Consider the following 21,944-nt stretch of genomic DNA (forward strand, 5'->3'; position numbering starts at 1 on the left):
TCCACCAAGGTCGCCCGTACAACACACCGTGAAGGGTCAACCGAGGTCGCTCGGACAACACACCGTGAAGGGTCCACCAAGGTCGCCCGTACAACACACCGTGAAGGGTCAACCGAGGTCGCTCGGACAACACACCGTGAAGGGTCCACCAAGGTCGCCCGTACAACACACCGTGAAGGGTCAACCGAGGTCGCCCGGACAACACACCGTGAAGGGTCCACCAAGGTCGCCCGTACAACACACCGTGAAGGGTCAACCGAGGTCGCCCGGACAACACACCGTGAAGGGTCCACCAAGGTCGCCCGTACAACACACCGTGAAGGGTCAACCGAGGTCGCTCGGACAACACACCGTGAAGGGTCCACCAAGGTCGCCCGGACACAAGGAGACCCCGTTGATCTGCGACTACCTCCGGTGAGACTTTGGATCTGCAATCAGAATATAAACAAATTGTTATGAAATTATTTGTGGGGAAAATACAATCGATTATGAATTAAATATAATAACAAGTGACCATTGATTTCAAACTTGTGATTGTACGTTTATCTTCATTTCACATTATATATAATTATTACAATTTACAAACACTATACAGTACAGTTACTACAATGAATGATATAATATAAGTTATCTTCTAAAGAACTACAATGCAGGAGGACATGAGGCCAGTTAATCTTGCACAATGGTAGTCAACCTATGGTTGTTTGTCCTTTTTTAAGTGTTGAACATCAAGGAAGGAATCAGCACGGACCATTTAAAAATTATTTGTTGTAGCACGGCCGGGATTCGAACCACAGACCTTCCTGACTCAGAACAGACACACTAATCATTATGTGCAACCAACAATGGTGGATAAGGTGGCTGGCTGGAGATCTTAGGGCCCTGAGTTCAAGCCCCCCATTGAGATGTTAGGGTCCTGAGTTCAAGCCCCCCATTGAGATCGTAGGGTCCTGAGTTAGAGCCCCCCCACCCGCCCCCATTGAGATCTTAGGGTCCTGAGTTAGAGCCCCCCCACCCGCCCGCATTGAGATCTTAGGGTCCCGAGTTCGAACACCCACCCCATCAAGCCGTTGAATTAACACGAGGTGGGTTGACTCAGCCTGTAATTCCTATGAGCTTGGCAAAATGAGTACCTGCATACTGGTAATGGGGGGCACTGCATCGGTGGCATAGCAACAGAAAATGATGAGAAAAAATAACCAGAAAATGATGCAGCCAAACAGTCGCAGGATGCACATGAACCACCACTAATTGTGGATGACACAACATGTAGAATCAGTATCGGTTGTTTTATTTTTACCTGACATTGTGAACATTCCTTGCTTACCTGTACAAGGTACAGTGATCACCTTTTTCGAGGTACGATGTTAGCTTTGTGTACCTTCCTGTCTGTTCGTGAAGGTTACTGTTCGTTTTGAAGACCTTGTGAAGGACTGAAGTGGATTTGAGGGTGGGAAGAATGTCTGTGGCTGCAAACGTGAACCTGGATAGATCTCTCCGGGTCTTCATCACAGTTTTCTGCCTTTCCACACTTGTTGATGCAGGTGATTAAACCTGTTTATTCCAGATCGGGGTAACTCATCATCCCAAAATTACAAATCATAATATTCTCTGAAGTATAAATCTATCCAACTTTTTGTACACCTCTCCTTTCCGATTCCATCCCAAGGCACAGCATGACATCATCGCCAGGCACTAAAGGGGGGGCCCGGTGATGATGCGCGCTGAAAGGGAGTACTCAGTTTTCACTCCGTTTTTTTTTTTGTTTTGTTTGTTTTTTTTGTATACTGAATCGAGGCTCGTGAAAGAGCTAACATTTATTTCACAAACAAATCAACCAGACAAACAAAATATACAAAAAGAGGGAGCGGAAGACAAGATGGGGAGAGAAGGAGAAGCACACAACCACAACATTTGAGAGCAGGGAGAAGTGTGGGAGGGAGAGGGCTTGGGGGCAGGAGGCGTGGGAAGGGGGGGGGGGGGGAGAGGTATAAAACACAAGGGGACCGAAATTAGCGGGGGTAGAAAATATCAAGGTTTTGGATGGGGGAGGATAAGAGATGGTAGTGAACAGCTGTTTTAAAGACCTGGAGGGAGGAGTGGGATTGAAGAGAGTGAGGGAGTTTGTTCCAGAGGCGGGAGAAAAGAGGAATGAAGGAGTGAAGGTGAGCCGAGAGTCTTGATTTTGGCAATTTCACCAGAAGAGGGTGAAATATAGGATTTGGCGGTGATATTAAGTGGGGTTGTATCACCGCTAAATTTGGAAATATACTGTAGCAGTGCAAAGTTTTTCGGTTTTTCCAAGATGGCGCCCATACCATGTGACCTGTGATGTCATAATTACCATTAGAAGATTGTCGAGGCTAGTCGCTCCTATGGTAAAAATTTCCTGTCAACAGGTCCAACTATTGCAGAGAAAATGATTTTTGAAGGAAATAAATCCGAAAGATGGCAGTGGTACAATCAGTTAGATGCCCTGTGAAGAAATAGTGTTTTGTTTCTTCTTCTTCTTCCAACAATAATGACTTCTGGTTTTAAAGTTTATGCTTAAAATATCGTAACATCGAAACCATGTGACGTATGACATCATGATCAATGAATCTTTTTTTCATGAATGAACTTTTTGTTTGCCATGGCTATGCGATCTGTTCAGCTGTTGCGGAGAAAATGGGATTTTGATGTTTTTCACGAAAAACAATATGGCGACCGAACCATGTGACGTATTACGTCGAATTTTTTACATTCTGAATAATTTTTTTTCACTAAGGTCATGCAAAAAAAATATCATGTTCGTGACATCAAGGCATCTATTTGTCGAATTCTAACTTCGTAACGTTAGCACTTTTAACATCTTAAATAAACATATTTTGGTCCCATTGCAGAGTTCTTTAGAATGAGCCATGAATCAATTTTTGTAATTGAGCCGTTTCGGAGATATAGAGGGGCAAATTTGAAGGTGTTTTCCAAGATGGCGCACATACCACGTGACCTATGACTTCATAATCAGCAGTAAATCATTCTACATGTCGAGTCTATCACTGGGTGAAAATTTCATGCCAATCACACCAACGGTTGCTGAGAACGTTGATTTTAAAGTTTTCGGACGTGAAAAAGTGGTGGAATATAAAGTAGGGGCAAAGAAAAATTAGAGGAGTTTTAATCGGTTTTCCTCTTCATTACATGTGGACGAAACCTAATTATGATTCATAAAATATTTGCCAAATCAAACATTATTGGATTAAATCATAATACTGGTATATTTTGGAACAAAATGGTGTATAATGTTCCATATGATCATTAAAATCAAGCATCCACACTTATTTATACAAACAAACCCGAAAATATTTAGATACAATTTTGCATAATCTTAATAAAATAATGACATTTTAAAACTAGATAGTATTCATAGAATACTTACCCTGTGCAGTCAACTTGTTGCGAGCCAACTCTTCTGTTTTTGGACATTTTTTTTCTTCTTCGATCCAATATGGCTGCCAGACCACGTGAGCGATGACATCATAAATTTATATTGGTTCACGAGTTATCAAACAGTGACCACTATATTTGTCATGGGTGTGTGTCTGTCTGTCTGTCTGTCTGTCTGTCTGTCTGCAGCATAACTACCCGATGATATCATCCGATCTTGATGAAACTTGGGTGGGAGGTTGATATCATGATCAAGTTGTGTCCTACCTAGAGTGGGTGGATTGCGCCCATTGTGGGCGGAGCTACGCCCGAAAAAAGCTTTTTAGGGGGTAATCAAGTTCAAGCTACATCTTCTCCGAGGGAGTTGGTGGAATCTGACAGGGGTTTCGGTATTTGGTTCGGCCAATGTCATGTGTCTAGCCCCACGGAGCTCGATTTTTCATTTTCGCCCCAAGGTCAAGGTCATGAAATTTAGAAAAGTCGATTTTTAAAAATGGTTTTATTACATTGTTCGCTTCCTGGTCGGGTGAAATGTCATACATGATCTTATATTATCACATACATCATGAAATACAAGTTTTCCAACAAATTTCAGAATCTTCGACCTTTGACCTTTGAAGGTCACAAAGGTCAAAGTTTCAAAGTTGTCGGAATCGAACCGAATTTTCGGTATTGTGTAGCTAACTAACCTCATAACTGATCATACATTATTTTCTATCATTTCAAGGTCAGTAACCTACGTTTTGACATTTCCGGGCCTGGCCTGTCCGGGCCTGTTTCGGTTATAGTCCGTCCTTTGTCATTGAATACCGCTCGCTCGTGAACCATCGTCATCTCCTGACTTGTTCTCCAATATAATTGTTGCATAGATTACACTCAAGCCTGGTGTTGGCTTAGCGGTTAGGGTGCCGGCTTGGGATCCTAGGATCCTGGGTTCGAATCCCAGTCGATCGCTGAATTAACACCAGGGGGGTTGACTCAGCCTGTCATTCTCCCTGGCATTCGATTGGTGAACCAATTCTGTGACCCAATATGCAAATTCTTAAAATTATGTGACCTGCTTCCCCACAGCGTATCTACCAAGCTTGATATTGTCGCGCGACTCCCCCTCAGTTAAGACCGGGGAAATCGCGAATGGAAACGAGCGTAATGAGGCATCCAGGTCAATGGCGGATTTGCTATACACGCGCGGGAGGAAGAAGGAAAGAAGAAGTAACGGCGAGATTTACCTGATCCGCGCGAAGTCTTGAACCTGCAAAAAGTAACTTACAAACGAAAACGGAATTAAAGTTGGTTGGGAAAATAATACAAGGGTTTATTTAATATGGTGTCGGGACAGGAAAAGAACGCGCCGGTAATCACTAAACCCCCTAAATTGGGATCGCGCACACCTCACTTCAAATACAAGACAAATGGGAGAATATGAAAATAAATGTTTCTTTGTGTTTGTGAATGCGAGCTTATCTCAGTCTGGCAGTGTCAGGGATCGTCTGGCTCAAGCGCATCATCCGACGCAGCTCCTGTCGGTGGGAAGAAAGGCCTCGATGAGCCCCCGTTCGCACACTGCTAGGCCACCGAGCCACTCGCTCGCCCCGGTCTCGCCCGCTCCATTGGCAAGCCTCGCTCGCATGTGAATGCCAGGGAGAATCGACGGCGTTCCTTCTCTCCACCAACTTCCGAACTCCTCGATCCTTCCTCAAAGTCCGAAGCAAGAGAAGATCCAGCACGAAGGGACAGTCCAGAGCAAGAGGCCAAAAGGAAGAGCGGAAAATGCCGGTAAGCGAGAGGTTTTACTCACCGTCACGTGTCGTCAGCCCTCCTCCCCTCCAATCAGCGCGGCGCCCCTCGACCTCTCAAATCTTCTAATCGCGTTGCTGTCCTCTCATTGGCCGAGCGCGTTTTGCCCTTCGTGTCACGCCATCCGTCGGTGGCCAATCAGTGCGTCGCTCCTTCCATCAATCACGGGGAAGCTTTCTGCCCTTCCCCTGACCAATCACACGTCCTCCCCTACCCTGCCAATCGGTGGCCTGCTCTTTGCTTGCCCTTCCCCCCTGTCAATCAAGAGTCCTTCTGGGCGTGGCTCTCAGCCTGCCTGTTCGATGTCTGATCGCCATGGTGTACCACTGTGCGGCCGCTTGCTGTCTGCTCTTCTGGTCAGCTTTATCGTCTTGTGGCGGAGGGGGGATTTAATTAATGTGTGCACTAATGGGGCTAACTAATGTATGTGATGTGTTGCCATAAGGGACAATGGATAAATCACAGAGGTTTGACATATTGGGGAGTTAGCCTAATCCCTATTCTACCTATCAACCGATCATCCTCGTATGATCACAGGTACACACCTAATCCGACATTCGGGATACAGAACTTATTACATCGAGATTCCCTATCCCGACATACAAAGCACCTCGCTATACAGATCTACCTGGATCTATATATGCCCTACCCAACCGACATAACAATATGCTCAGGAAGCTCACATTAAGTGCATTTTAACCTTTAATAAAAACGGAACCATTGACGTCATCACCAGAAGTAGTTTTCACAGATATTAGTTTTCTATTCTTCATAAACATTGTACCGTTTTCTCTCTCCCTGCACAGATCTCCCAACCTCCCGGTTCGTACCAGAGATTCCCATGGATGGTGAAACCGTTACCTTCTCTTGTGCCATTCAGAGCCATTTTAACCTCCGCCTCTCTGCACGATGTTCGGGAATTGGAACAATAGAGGTTCAAAGAGATGGAGAACGAACAACTGCGAACCTTGTATTCACAGCTTCTACCGCAAACAACGGAGCATCATGTTACTGTTACATGGAATTTGGCGGGAATATCTTCAAATCAGGAACAAGGACCCTGGATGTACAATGTGAGTAACACACACAAGTTTATTCCTTGTTTAGAGCCCGTACCTGATGTTTATTACCTTGTCATGGATACAAACATCGATTAGATGGAATGATTCATGGATGTTGTTTGTTTGAGATTAACCTGACCCTGTAAATCAAACACCTTCTGCACAAACTCAGCAGTTTCAGCAACTCTTCTTGTTAAACTATTCATGGCATTGTTACCTTCTTACCTTGGAAAGAGAAAAATAACAAAAACGATATCTCAACTTTAATTGTAAAAGTTTCAGCTTCATGTCGAATCTCGGCCCAACTACAAACTGCCATGCTGGTGTTACCAAGGCCGTGTGATTAATCAATGTGTGTGCCACCTCTCGGATGGACGTTAAGCCGGGTGTCCTGCTTTGTCTTGGTCCAACGTCAATCTTGGGCAGTAGGTTCGTGAAAGACTTGGGCCAAATTTTCTTCATCCTGCCCCCACAAGGTGGGAATGATTAATAGCTGTGAAGAAACAAAAACAGGGAATAAAATCAATGTTTCACTTTTTATAGGGATCTAAATTCACTTTTATCGGGATTCTTTTTTTTTAACACACAAAACGATCTCGAACTGATTTGTATTAAAATTACCAGATACTGATGATTTGAAGCCTCGTTCATGTTGTGTTAACACTGATTTAGTCCATACCACCACTAGCTCATGGTCCTACACGGATTAACGTGCCCGAAGATAAACGTCCCCACTGTTATGGGACCAGGAACCCTGTACTTGACCGACAGACAGAGTGGTGTGTGGAAGGCACATCTTGTTGGTCGGGGTCCAATATATTACACGGCAGAACAACCAATCACGTGAGGGTCTTGAATGCACAGCAGGTTCTACTTGACAGTTTGTGCAGAGACGAAGAATTTAAACTTCTTTTTAATTTAATCTAATTCGAAGCTCAGACATTTTCATTTGTTTTCACGCACACTAATAGACTCTTAAAATTCAGGATTTACTCCTAAGTAAATTTATCAATGAACACACCTTCAGGGGAAGGATGGGATGTTGTTTTTAACAACATTGAAGTTCAAAATTAAAATATAACCTTCTTTCACCATTTCTGGGTAATTCACCTTATTAAGCATTCAATGTTCCTGAAAGCACAAAGAACGAGTCTAAATTAATTTCCTGCAACCAAGGATTCTCAGGCCTTTCAACCCCTGGGGACAAAACCAGGCTCGAGACCCCCAACCTGAAGGGAACGCATCGCTGTGTTGACCATGTCGATACAAACAACAACAACAACATGCATTTCAAAGGCCATTTTCCCTGCTAGAGCGGGGGTTAGCCTTGCGGTCCCCATGACAATCTTCTCCATTTAGCCCTATTTTCTGGATCTCTCCTTGTTAACCCCCTTGCCCGCATTTATTCTTCCACCATCTTTAGCCAAGTCTTTCTCGGTCTTCCCCGTCTTCTACCTCCTTCTACATTCATTTCCATCACTCTTCTCAACCAGTCACTTTCATCCTTCCTCAACACATGACTAAACCATCTCAACCTGTTTCTCTTCACAGCATCCATCACAGGCTCTATTTCCATCATATTTCGCAAGTCATCATTTGTCTTCCTCTCTCTCAACGATACTCCGCACATCCACCTAACCATTCGCATTTCCACCGTTTCCAGCCTTCGTTGCTGCTCCACGTTCATTACCCATGTCTCGCTCCCATAAATCATAACACTTCTCACACACGCAGCATAAACCTTTCCCTTCAGCTTCAATGACACTCCCCTCCTGGTCCGCACGCCACTCAGTTCCCGAAACGTATTTCATGCACATCTCACTCTCGCGACCGTTGCCAAGTCTGATCCACCTTCTCCATTCAGCATGTCTCCGAGGTAGCAAAATGTTTTCACACCTTCCAGCTTCACACCGTCTCTGAGATCCAACTCAACATTTCCTCCCTCTGCAGCTCCCTCTGTGCACACCTTACACTTGAATGTAGCTGCCACACTGGTCAATGACCCTCTCAGACCACTACATTTTCGATTAACCCACTCAGCGCACATTGTACATTGAATGGAGTTCACTCCGACACCCTTACTGCACACAGCACACGGCCACTTCCCAGTTCTATCCACCTCACCACATGCTTTACCGCTTGCCATCACCTTTGTCTTTCCAATATTCACCTTCAGACGTTTTGCCTCCATACATTCCTTCCACATGTTCATCTTCTCGTTCAGTCCATCCATACTCTCCCCAATCAACACCGGATAATTTGCATACAATAACTCCCACAATAAACGCTCCTTTACGTTCCGAGCCAGCACCTCCATCACAGCGACAAATAGTAGTGGACTTAGTACCGACCCCTGATGCACTCCCACTTTCACATCAAACTCACCACTCTTCCCGTCCTTCGTCCTGACAGCTGTGCTCTCTCGTACATTGTCATCACTACTCGGATCAACCATTCCTCCACTTCTAACTTCCTCAATGCCCATGTCACTACTTGCCTTGGAAGCCGATCAAATGTTTTCTCCAGATCAACAAACTCAAGAAACAACCTCTTCCTCTTCTCCATGTACTTCTCCTACATGTATCCGATGCTCCCCCTTCCTCTTCATTAACGGTATGGAACTCAAACATCTGGGGCCTTCGTTCAAACTTAACTGATCTCTCCATACAGGTTGCTTCTGACAAACCAGACGTGATCTGCTGAACAGAAACTTTCCTCCTTCATGATGTCTCTGATTCCTTAGTATCTCTCACGGGTTACACCCTCCTCCGGTATGATAGACCTGAGCCTCGTCCTGGAGGTGGGGTTGCTAACTTTATCAAAAACTCGCTTTCTAACTCGCCATGCACTGCCCTCTCTCCACCTCACCCCCAGGAATACCTCTGGCTACGGCTTCCCCTTCGCTCCCACCTCTTGTTCATATGTGTGTTGAACCGTCCACCAAACAGTGATGACTCCATCTACATCTCGCTGTCTGATAATATGGGCCAACTTCTATCTACTCATCCCAACTCTCTCTTCCTCATATGTGCTGATTTCAATTGTCACCATGCCAGTTGGCTGGGTGTGGGTACCTCTCTCACCAGCCATGGCTCCTCAGCAAAGGACTTGTGCGACTCACTGGGACTGACAAAATCTGTCAATTTCCCGACCCGGATCTCAGTCAACGGAGCATCTTCTCTTCAGGGCTTGGTTATGACTAACTTCCCTGAAAATGTCTGCTGCTCTTCTTCTGCTCCAATCGGCTCATCTGATCATGTGCTTGTTAAAGTGGACATCTCTCTGACCATTCTCAGGGAGCCTCCTCAGCGTCGACGAGTCTGGCATTTCACTCAGGCCAACTGGCACAGTCTTCAAGCAGCCATCAATCATCTGGACTGGTCTCCCATCTCTACCGCCTCTGACATCAACTCATCCTGGGAATTATTCCAAAGTAAATTGCTCTCTCTCATGCACAGATTTATCCCATCTCGTCTTCAGTTGTCATACCCTTCCTCCCGTCAATGGTACATGGAATCTTGTGGTGAGGCTGTTGCCCAGAAACAACTTGCCTTCGTCTCCTGGAAATTAAAATCCAACGGAAGGAAATCTCATTTCCTTTCACAAAGCCCGAAACAAGTGTGTGTCCACCCTCAGGAGAGCCAGGAAACAATATCTCTCCGTTCTCAAGACCGAACTCTCTTATCTGTCTCCCTCTTCCAAATCCTGGTGGCGTCTGGGCAAATCTGCTTCTGGTGTTTGTTCCCCCTCCATCCCCTCCCTCACCTCAAACGGCTACACAGCTGACTCCGCACGTGAAAAAGCTAAATGCCTCAAGTCTGTGTTTGCCTCTAAATCTTGTGTCCCAAACCCATCCCTCTCTGTACCCACCATACCCAGTCGTACCCAGCTGCTCCTGGACTCTGTGTCCTTTCCTCCTGACAAGGTGGAAAAGTTTCTGTCAACCCTCGACTCTGAATCTGCAACTGGACCTGACGGAATCAGCCCAGGGGTCCTAAAATCCTGTTCTACCGCTCTTTCACTCCCTCTCTCGGTTCTCTTCACCCTCTCTTTTGCTCAAGGTCATCTGCCATATACTTGGAAATCAGCCAACATCACTGCTTTACACAAAAAATGTGCAAAAACAGATCCGAGCAACTACAGACCAATCAGCCTTCTCCAAATTATCAGCAAAGTTATGGAATCCATCATTGCTTCAGATATGAAATCTTTCCTCTTCTCCAATGGCTTGATCTCTGATCATCAATTTGGTTTCAGACCAGGTTACGTGACTCTGGACATGCTGCTTCTGCTGTCTCAACAATGGATGGAGGTCCTCAATGCCAAACAGGAAATTCGAGCTGTCTCCCTTGACATATCACGTGCCATCGATACGGTCTGGCACCCCGCTCTGCTCACCAAACCCTCCTCCTTTGGTATCCATGGAAATCTCCATGCATGGCTGGCGGCCTTCCTAAGTCGTAGTCAACGTGTGGCCCTGAATGGGTTTCTCTCATCTCCTCTTCCTGTTCAGGCTGGAGTTCCCCAAGGCAGTGTTCTGGGCCCTGTGCTTTTTCTGGTCTTCATCAATGATCTCTCCAACTCTCGTGAAAATCCTCTCTATCTCTTTGCTGATGACTCCACTCTCTGCCGCTCCATTCCTCATCCCTCAGATCGGCAGTCTGCAGCCTCCTCACTCTCTGCAGACCTGGACAAAATCACAGACTGGGCAAACAAGTGGAACATGTCTTTCAATCCTGACAAATCTCAAACTCTTACGATGTCTCACTGAAAAGACCGACTGCGCAACCCTCCCATCCACTTTCTGAATAATCTTCTCCAAGAAGTTCTGTCACTCAAGCTTTTGGGTCTCATTATCTGCCGTGATCTTTCCTGGGAAAACCACATTTCAAATCATGCCTCCAAAGCCAGTCGCCGACTGGGCATCCTCCGTCGTGCGAAGTCCTTCCTTGGCACACCTGAGCTCCTCACCACATACAAGGCTTTCATCCGCAGCTCAATGGAATACTGCTCTCCCCTCTGGGCTGGCGCTCCTGCCTCACACCTAGCTCGTCTTCATGGTGTTGAAACCAAAGCGTTCAGAATCATTGGAATCTCCCGCGATGAAGCTACCTCCGAGGGCCTTTAATTTACTCACCGCAGGCAGGTTGGTGGTCTTTCTGTCTGCTACCGCCTCCTCTCCGGCCTTGCTCCTCCAGCTCTCTCTGGGCTCTGTATCCCATATATTCCTACAGGTCGCACAAGATCTGCCTGCAACCCTCTTTTGGTTAATGCCAAAATCAAGAATCTCTGCTCACCTTCACTCCTTCATTCCTCTTTTCTCCCACCTCTGGAACAAACTCCCTCACTCTCTTCAATCCCACTTCTCCCTCCAGGTCCTTAAAACAGCTGTTCACCACCATCTCTTGTCTTCCCCCATCCAAAACCTTGATCTTTTCTACCCCCGCTAATTTCACCCCAAATCCACTTTTTTGAAATACCAACTTCTTTCCTGGAAGTCCTTGGTGTCCTTGTGTTTATATTTCTCCCACCCCCCACCCCCCCCACCCCTTCCCACGCCTCCTCCCCCCGAGCCCTCTCCCTCCAACACATCTCCCTGCTCTCAAATGTTGTGTGCTCTCAAGTGTTTGTGTGCTTCCCATTCTCTTGTCTTCTGCTCCCTCTTTTTATATATTTTGTTTGTCTGGTTGATTTGTTTGTGAAGTAAATGTCAGCTCTTTCACGAGCCTCGATTCAGTATACAAAAAAAATAAAATAAAATAAAGTCACGTGATACGCACACCGCTTGGGCGTACTCGATTAGCGTGGCTTGTGCGAGGTCCGGTCCCCGTTTTCGTGGCAGCGTGCGTCAAAGGTACATGCGACGTCGACCCGATACCCTTTTCCACGCTCGCTGCGGAAGTGACGACTCGGCCTCGTGGACACAAAGACCCTAGGGAAAGAAGGGGGTTGACCCCCCCCCCCCCTTTTGTAACGTCGACGGGCTGTGGGAGATCCGCAACAAATTGGTCTCAGAAGTGGGATGGCCCTCCCTGGAGTGTCAGGAATGTCACTACTTAATTCTCAGTCTCTACTGTCGTCTAAATCCCTAACATTATCCTAGCCCTCCCTCGGCTAGCTTCGGCGCCCTCATGGATCGCCTTGGCCTTAGAGGCCGAGGCAGGACCCAGTACCTCCAATGACGGGGGCTCAAAGTTCAGAGGACTGGGGGGGGGGGGGGAGTAGTGTCCCCTCCATGGGGGAATGGTACTGACCATTCCTCACACGGGGGGGCCCATGAGCATTAGTTTAGGGGGATAGCAGTGTTAGGCACATGGAGGGGCCAGCAATGGTTGCCTCCATGGGGCACCGAAGCTAGCCGAGGGAGGGCTAGGATAATGTTAGGGATTTAGACGACAGTAGAGACTGATAATTAAGTAGTGACACCTGAACTATAGAGGGGACGTAGAGATTTTAGGTGGATGTTAAATAAAGGGTGTGCTTAGTTTAAAGGGACGACGAGGGAAGCACGAGTTTTAGGGGAAATTGGGTAGGTAGATGATGCTGTGTGTAAGTGTGAATTGTGCTGAGACAAATGGAGTTGTGTGGTAGTATTTGAGGAATTGTGTTTGAGGAATTGTGAGAGTGAGAACAAAAGGAATTGTGTAATGGTGCGTAAAAGTAGTGTGTGTGAGATATTTGGTGTGAGAATGCTTGGTGTGGAATAAAAGGTGTGGAATGCATGGTGCGAAGGATCGAATGGGGGAGAGTGGAACCCATTCGCGAAAGCCCGGGGGGGGGGGGGGGAGGGGTAGTGTAAAGCCAGGTAGAGGGCAAAGGTAAATTGCATGGATATTGACACCTGTGGTGCAGGCAGTAGCAAGAAATGCTTTGTCGGGTGCAGTAATCAGTGACATGGCTGGACGTGTGGCTTAATTGGAGCGTATGGTTATTGGGGCACTCCGCCACTGGTAATTTGTCGGCCAGGTGAGGCCGCAGGTAGGCTCTGGGAGCCGGTTAGGTTCGTTTGTGAGTGGTGCCCGAGGATCCCGGGAGAGGACCCGGGTTGCCCGATGCCAAGGTGGACATAGAGGGGGTAAGTGCCAGGGAGGGCCTTCCCCAGTTAGGTAGTTGCAGGAGCAGGCAAGCTCGGGAGGCGGCTTCAGTGGTGGAGGTGTGCAGGTAGGTAGACCTGCTGGTAGGGCCACACGACCCAGCCCCGAAATTGTGCGAGGGCACGAGTGAAAATTTGTGGGAGTGAGACCCAAATTCGGAGGGCACCACAGTGTGGGCAATGGGAATTCGGGTTCTTAGAACCACATAGTTTAAAGAGGCTGATTGGCAGGGTACGACCCCGGGTAGTTCAAATGAGTAAATGTCAGTAGAGTAATTAGGAAGTGAGATCCCTTCGCACCATCCACAGCCAGTCACCGAGGAAGACGAGCTCCACACCGAGGCTCTGTAAGCTGATTTGAGTAGTGAGACGCATCATGAAGTAAGTAGGACATTGTTGTGTTCCATCCCTTCCTTCCTGGGAGGGAGTTGGGGATGAATTTGGCATAGAGGGGGATATGGGAGACAGGATGTAGAGACGGATTGTAAATACAAGGGGGGGGCTAGGGTAGTGTAGCCAACGGTGGGGGGTACGAACGGCTAGGGACGAGTTTGCTCTGCTCGCTCTACCGCATCCCTCGCACCGCACCAGGCATGGTAGTGCCTGGTCACCTTGTTTTCTTGGCCACTGTTTCCTTTCCACTTGCTTGTTGTGCCTTGTCTTCCCTCCCCGCCCCAGGACCATTTTGGAGGCCGAACTGTGCAGCATCCATTCTGCACCGGTGCAGGCGAACTGTGCAGCACCTTGCTGCCATGGCCTTGTTACACCTGTGCAGCCGACTTGTGCAGCACTCTGCTGCCAAACCATCTTTCTGCCATATCTTTTGCTACACTTTGTCACTTATGGACCACAAGCCTTGTGGCCTTGCACCTCTGCTGTGCAGCATCTTGCTGCAAAATCATCTTGCACTTCGGACCACTTGTTTGAGTGGCATTGATGCCACACAGTTGGACCACGTGGGAGTGGCCCTGCTAGCAATGAGAAGCATTATTTACTATTGTGTGCTTGGGATGATGAAGATGTGGAAGTTTAGATGGCCCTGATGCTTCAAATGGCCTGTATGCCGGTCAGGGCCAGCTGGTTTTGTTAGCCGCACACAGAAGAAGCAAGATGCAAGATGCAAGCAGCAAGTGCCATTCAAGTGTGTTTTTCTCTCCTCCAATTTCTTCCCAAAGTACAGGTCCTGGGTCATATATTGTAAATATACATGCATGTAAATATAAGAATGTGCCCACCAGCTATGTGTGTAGTTTGAAAATTCCGAAAATACTCGGGTAGTTGTGGGTGTGAATCTGTTAGAGTAGCTGCTCAACACAATAGGAGGGACATATCTAGTGCTAAAAATGTCGCACACATGGGTCAGAGTAAATGCTAGGGGGAATCACACCAATGTGTCACATTTAAAAGTAATGGTTAAATTTGCATGCCAGGCTCTACCGGTCATTCCATTGTTGGGGTCGACTCGGGGTGAGTCTGGTGAGAGAGGGGTGTAGTGTTATGGTTTTGTGAATAAAGGATGACCCCCCCTCGTAGGTAGATGCACCACAACATGTAACCTCGTTTTAGTTCAGTTATTTCATAGTAAATGTAAGCGTAGTCCTTTCCTGTGTTAATTTTGCGTTGAGCAGGCCAGTGAGTAGGCCTCAATTATGCTGGAATACCATGTGCTCGGCCTGAGACAAGTCTGGCAAGGCCAAAGGGAGGAGCAGCAGGGGGAGTGGTCGGTGAGCAGTGAGCCGCCAATCAGAGCTTGACGGGAGTGGCTCACAACGGCGGTGAGGGGAGGGGCATGGAACATTCGGGTAGGACTGGGAAGGGGCTATATAAAACCCTGCCTCGAGCCCCCGCAGCAGAGTTCGGCAGACAAGTCAGAGATGAGAGGTGAGAGTTCGCTGTGAGACAAGGAGAGAGAATCGCCCAGCCCCTGAACGAGTCGGAGTGCTTGAATCGAACTGTTTGTAATAGCCTCGTTGTACACGAACTCTCCCCATGCCCTGTGCCCTGCGCTCTGCTACCTGTATTAAACGCGCTGTGTGGAGACGACCCATTCCGGGCCACAGACGCGCGATCTCCTTGCCTGCGCTCCAAGCGTACGTGCCGTGACCACCAGAGGGCCACGCCGGGCGAGCTGTCCTGGAGCGACCGACGGCAAGGCGCGTTTGGCGTGCGAACCTGCTCTTCTTCTTTTGCCCCGCGTGAGTGATTGGGCCCTGTCTGGGATTAAGTTAACATTGCTTAAGTGCCTGCTCTGTGTCTCTTCGGATCATTGTACATAACAAATAAATTGTGTTCTTCCTCTTATTTGATCGTCCCGTCCTCTCCATCTATTGGCCTAGCATCGTACAAATAGAACCACTCAATCGGGTTCAATAGACAGGAACGGCACAAGTCACGTGATACGCACACCGCTCGGGCGTACTCGATTAGCGTGGCTTGTGTGAGGTCCGGTCCCCGTGGCAGCGTGGGTCAAAGGTACGTGTGGCATCGTGTGATTGGGGTTGAAGGGAAAGGGTTATTATAGTTAAAAGATTTAAAAGCGCTCCTGGTAAAATGTGGCCGGAAATCCGGATCGTGACCGGAAGAGGTGGAGCGAGGAAGAAGAGGCGGTAGGAGATCGTGAAGAGACGTGGTTGTTGAGGCTCCGGACTGAGCGGTCGACGTACAGTGTGAGTGAACTTTGCGTCCTTCAAAGGAAATTCGGGCGATAAGAGATATCGCCGGAGTGCGTGGAGCCTGTGTCGGCGGGTATATTAATTGAGGTTCCGGAGGATCCTGGCCTCAAAGCCCGGGTTCGAGTGAAAGCCGTCCGCCATCTTCGCCACGCGAGCAACCTGCAGTGAACCGGTTTTGGTCGTGTCGGCTGTGCATTATTCCCCGGTGGTTTGCCGGGGATGGCTGTGCAAGAAAGGGCACTTGAGAAGTATACGGAGGCTTGCGGATTGAACCACAAAAGTTGTACGTCGGAGCGCGTCTTTGTGAGGTTCCTTTCCACTGCTGTATTGCTGGGTGCTGAACAACGTGACCTCGGGGTCGCCTCAATCGCCTACGCCTCAATTGACTTTGATCGGGCCTTGACTCCCCGATCGCGGGAGCGCACAGAGACATTGGGACTTCGCCTTGGAGGGGTGCAGAGACATTGGGGAGGTGCCGTGAGTTTGGGGTTAAGGGGCTTGATATTGCCCCCATTGTTGTATGGCTCTTTTTGTGTGATTTCTAATATATTCTTGTTTGTTCATAACCTGGTGTGGTTGCATTATTGATTTGACTGTTTCATTTGCTGGTTCCATTGAGGGTTTCATTATTTGCTTGATTTCAACCAAGGACAACACATCTTTCTGCCGGGGACCCTCTCGGGGTTCGGAGGTCTACCGAGACCAGAGGTAGGGGGAGGACCCCGTAACAATATATATATATATATATATATATATATATATATATATATATATATATGTTGGTGAATCAATCGAAGGTCCACCACGATGAAGAAAAAAAGTAACAAGCTTTATTGATATACCAAGTACACGATTGCGGAGATGCTCAGGGAAGAGAAAGACTCATGCAGCCTTCGGAATCCCCAAGCATCTGACTCTACCATACCAAGAGTTGAGTTTAAATACAAATCATATTCAAATTATTCCCCCACGAGACAAAAGGCAGTTTCAAAGGGATAAAGGATTTGAATCGGCCCATCCTGTCTTTATCAGATTGAATTACAAATGAGGCCAGGCTCCAGCCTTATCCTTTATCAAACTGCTGAGCCAAGCCAAAAGGCTTTTGTTCTAAAGCCCTTGCAAAATTCCTTAGCCTATCTCCTTGCACAACATGTTTGAGTTCTCAGATGTTGCTTCTTCGTCAGACTCAAATCTTATCCTTAAAAACAGATGGTGAAACTGCTACCCTTTCGTTCAGCTGACCTAGGTCATGATTCGCTTTTAATATAAAGTGAAACTAACTTACTAAGAAAACAAATCGCAATCATTAATGGCACAATCTCCCACAATACCCTCCTTTGGCTCTTTTGAGACAATGTAATCAAAGACACAATTTTAATGTCAGCATGTAGGCATTTCTTTGTTCCCTGTGGTCCGTCCTCTGTACACCCGTTCGCGCCCGAGGAAATTTCCAGTTCACCCTTGGCACCACGTAGGCATCTTACCTTCGACAACCTCAATCGTTCGACTGAGAATGCAAGACTTAGGAAAACCGGCAAAAAGATACACCTGCCATGCTTGATCTCGCGGTGGGAGATTGTCACCAATCAGCCCCTCGTGGCTGGCCTCTTGCTCCTCTGCATCTTCATGTCGTGGTCGTACATGTTGTAATTGTAACGGCTCTCCAAGGGCAGTCAGATCCGAAGCTAGGTCAACGGGGGTTAGACTGGCCCCGAGAGATTGCAAAACATATAGAGAAACAGGAGTCGATAAGTCCTGCACCCGTAGGTGATTTTGTAAAAAAAATCATCACAATTATCATATTTATCGCTATCTAACGACACGTCGTCCATGTACTCGTCCAGATCGGTGGAAAAAACCATAGTCTACGCTGGCGCTTTCTTCGACGTCCATCCTGAAAAGTATTTCTTTACACACACACAAGCACGAAGGCTTTCATTAGTGCCCCCCCCCCCCCAAATTACGACCCCAATTACCACCGTAAGTGCGGTAACCAACCATTTAACAATCGTGCCTGTCCATCCTTTGAACCAATCTGCGATCCATCCCAAATCGCTCCCAATCCCAAATCCAAATTTAGAGGCCTTGAATCTAAATTGAATTTAGAGGCCTTGAATCTTGAATCTAAATCTAAATCTAAATTTCATGCATGACCAGCACTGAATCCTGTTCTGCATTTTTGCCACCTCTCTTGCTACCTTCCAATATGTGTTCTCCTTGTTTCTCACTCGGGCCTCATCCCGGGAGTATAATTTCGAAATTTGCTTTAATTGGCCATCTATAATTCCCCTTTTCGACCATCCTTTACACCTAAGCTTCATGAACATGCCTTCTTCCAAGTGTGTGCGCATCCGTATCCTTAAATTGGGTGACCCCCATTTGTACCCCGGCTGATCCTCCACCTGGAAAGTGGTTACCCCCCAGAATGATTGTACCTGAAATTTTTAATACCTGTTTGAACCTACTTCCATTCAATGACACTTCCCAGGTTACGGTTCTCCACACACTATCATGGCCGCTTATGATTGTTTTAAAGCGCGGCGTTACGCGCGCTGCTTGTGAGCAAGGAGGAAGCGGACAAGCGGTAACATATAAACGCCTTTATTCAAGACTACACTGTAACACTGTACCGCTCCGGGCTGGGCGCCCGGTGTCTCTCATGAGGCCACGCCTACCCCTCGGACGTGGCCACCGCCCACTTGGTGCGTGGAATGATGTCACCACGCCAGTGGGCTTTTGTGTCCGCCACACGCGCCCCCCCAGAATTCCCGCGCACCTGGAGGGCCAGTTTGCGGGGCAGACGAATGACCCGGCCGAAGCGCCCCCTGGCGATCGGCGGCGTCCGGGGTGCAGGGATGCCAGGTGGGATGCCCCTGGCTGCTCCTGGGATGGGTGCAGGACCGGGGGGCGGCGTGGCGGCGGGGCTGGGCGGTGCCGGGGGTCCGCCCGCAGGAGGGCGGCCCCGACGTGGGGGTCGGGCCACTGGCGGTGGATGGTCCACATCGAGGTGGGCCGGCTTGAGGCGGTCTACCGAAACGCGGTCAGGAGTACCGCCGATGTCCAGGGTGAAGTGCTTCGCCCCGGTCTCCAGCACGCGGAAAGGCCCGTCGTACGGGGGCCGCAGTGGTGTCCGATGGGCATCGTGGCGGACGAAGACGTACTCCGCCGTGCGAAGCTCCGGGGCGACGTGCGTCGGTGGGTGCCCGTGGCATGCCGTTGGCACCGGGGCGAACCTCTGGGCGGTCTCTTGCAGAGCGGAGCGCTGCTGTGCCGCGGACCATGGTGCCGTGGAGTCGGGGAGGAACTCGCCCGGCACCCGCAGCGGTTGCCCGAAGACCAACTCCGCCGCGGATGCGCGCAGGTCCTCCTTGGGCGCCGTCCGGAGGCCCAGCAGGACCCAGGGGAGCCTGTCGACCCAGCCGCCGTCGCGGAGGGTGGCCCGGAGCGCGGCCTTCAATGAGCGGTGAAATCGCTCACACAGGCCGTTAGCCTGGGGGTGGTAGGCCGTGGTTCGGTGCAGCCGGACCCCGAGCCCCTGCGCAACCGCCCCCCAGAGCTCCGAGGTGAACTGGGGGCCGCGGTCGGATGAGATGTCTGAGGGGGCGCCGAACCGGGCGACCCAGGTGGCGATGAAAGCCTGCGCGACATCGGCCGCCGTTGTCGACGCCAAGGGCACGGCCTCCGGCCACCGGGTGGTGCGGTCCACCATGGTGAGGACGTGGGTGAAACCCCGCGAAGGGGGCAGAGGTCCCACCAGGTCCACGTGGACGTGGTCAAACCGGCGTTCCGGCACCGTGAACGGGGCCAACGGGGCCTGGGTGTGCCGGTGCACCTTGGCGCGCTGGCACGCGAGGCATGTCCTGGCCCAGCCGCGGACGGCCTTCCGGAGGCCATGCCAGACGAACTTGTCGGCGATCAGCCTTTGGGAGGCCCTCGCGCCCGGGTGGGACAGGCCGTGGATGGCGTCAAACACCTGGCGCTGCCAGCCCGCGGGCACAATGGGGCGAGGACGCCCGAGGGAGACGTCGCACAAGAGGGCCGCGCCCGCGCCGTCGAACGGCACCTCGGTGACGCGGAGGCCCGTGACGGCGGTCCGCAAGGCCTGGACGTCGGGGTCAGCGGCCTGGTCCGCTGCCATCCGGGCATAGTCGATGCCGAGGTGGACTGCGTGGGCGACGGCCCGGGAAAGGCAATCCGCCACCGGGTTGTCCTTCCCCGCGACGTGCTGGATGTCCGTCGTGTACTCGGACACGGCCGAGAGGTGACGCTGCTGCCGGGCCGACCACGGCTCGGTGACCTTGCCCATCGCGAAGATCAGCGGCTTGTGGTCGACGAAGGCAGTGAACGCCCGGCCCTCGAGCAGATGGCGGAAGTGCCTGACCGCCAAGTGAAGTCCGAGCAACTCGCGGTCGAAGGTACTGTAACGGCGTTCGGGCGGGCGAAGCTGCCGGCTAAAGAACGCCAGCGGTTGCCAAGCTCCACGCACCCATTGCTCGTGCACCGCGCCCACCGCGTAGTCCGAGGCATCGGTGGTGAGGGCGATCGGTGCATCGGGCGCCGGGTGCGCGAGCATGGTGGCGTTAGCCAAGGCGAGCTTCGCGCCCGTGAACGCCGTGTGCATCTGCTCGGTCCAGGTAACGTCGCCTTTGCCCGGCTTACCTCGGAGAGCTTCGTGCAGGGGGCGCAGGAGCTGGGCGATACGGGGCAGGAACCGATGGTAAAAGTTCACCATGCCCAGGAACTCCTGCAGCCCTCTGATCGTGCGGGGGCGCGGAAACCCCTTCACCGCCTCCACCTTGGCCGGCAGGGGGACGGCTCCGTGCCTGGTGACACGGTGCCCCAGAAAATCGATTGTGGCGGCGCCGAACCGGCACTTTGCGGGGTTCACAATCAGGCCATGCTGGCCCAGGCGTTCGAAGAGCGTGCGGAGGTGGCGTAGGTGCTCTTCGCGGGACGCGCTGGCGACGAGGATATCGTCCAGGTAGACGTAGACAAAATCCAAGTCGCGCAGGACGCTGTCCATCAGTCGCTGGAACGCCTGAGCCGCATTCTTCAGACCGAAGGGCATGCGCAGGAACTCGAAGAGTCCGAATGGCGTGATGACCGCCGTCTTCGGGACGTCCTCCGGCCTGACGGGGACCTGATGGTAGCCGCGTATGAGGTCCACCTTCGAGAAGAAGGACCTGCCCGCCAAACGGGCGGAAAAGTCCTGAATGTGGGGGACGGGGTAGCGGTCGGGAGTCGTGGCGTCATTGAGACGGCGATAGTCCCCGCACGGTCGCCATCCCCCGCCGGGCTTCGGCACGATGTGCAGCGGCGACGCCCAAGCGCTCTCTGAGCGCCGAACGATGCCGAGTCGCTCCAGGGTAGCGAACTCCGCTTTTGCCACCGCCAGCTTCGTCGGCTCGAGGCGGCGTGCCCGGGCGTAGACCGGTGGCCCGACGGTGGGGATGTGATGGGCCACCCCGTGCTTGACGGCCCCCGCCGAGAAGGTGGGCCGCGTGAGGGCCGGGAAACCGGCGAGGAGGCGGGTGAATGCGTCCGCTGCCGGCAGCGTACAGACCAACGTGGCCGGAACCGAATCGTTCGGCAAGCCGCTTGGCAAGCCGCTCGTTGAGCTGGGCAACGCACATGCGAGCGAGCTGAACGTCTCGGCCTGGACAAGCCGTCTGCGCTTGACGTCGACCAGGAGCCCATTAGCGCACAGGAAGTCCGCGCCAAGCAGTGCCATGGGCACGTCGGCGGTGACGAACGTCCATCGGAAAACCTGCCCTCCAAACCGCAGAGAGAGGCAGCGTTTTCCGTACGTACGGATGGGCGTCCCGTTCGCGGCAAGCAGCGCGGGGCCCCCACCCGCGGCGTGCTTGTCTGACATGCCGGCGGGAATGACACTCA

The 21,944-nt window shown here is 50.5% G+C and overlaps 1 protein-coding gene across 1 annotated transcript in view; it reads left to right on the forward strand.

The window, feature by feature from the left end:
- The first annotated feature begins 262 nt into the window (after positions 1–262).
- LOC144893314 (uncharacterized) overlaps positions 263–21,944 on the forward strand; it is a 97,829-nt gene continuing 76,147 nt past the window's right edge. Inside the window, exons 1-2 of the mRNA XM_078783656.1 lie at positions 263–414; positions 1,402–1,544. Of these exons, the coding sequence (XP_078639782.1) occupies positions 1,460–1,544 (85 nt within the window). The 5' untranslated portion in view covers positions 263–414; positions 1,402–1,459. The remainder of the gene's footprint in view (positions 415–1,401; positions 1,545–21,944) is intronic.

The sequence above is a fragment of the Myxine glutinosa genome, chromosome 8 (genome assembly GCF_964187855.1).
Source record: "Myxine glutinosa chromosome 8, kmMyxGlut1.1, whole genome shotgun sequence".
Taxonomy (NCBI): domain Eukaryota; kingdom Metazoa; phylum Chordata; class Myxini; order Myxiniformes; family Myxinidae; genus Myxine; species Myxine glutinosa.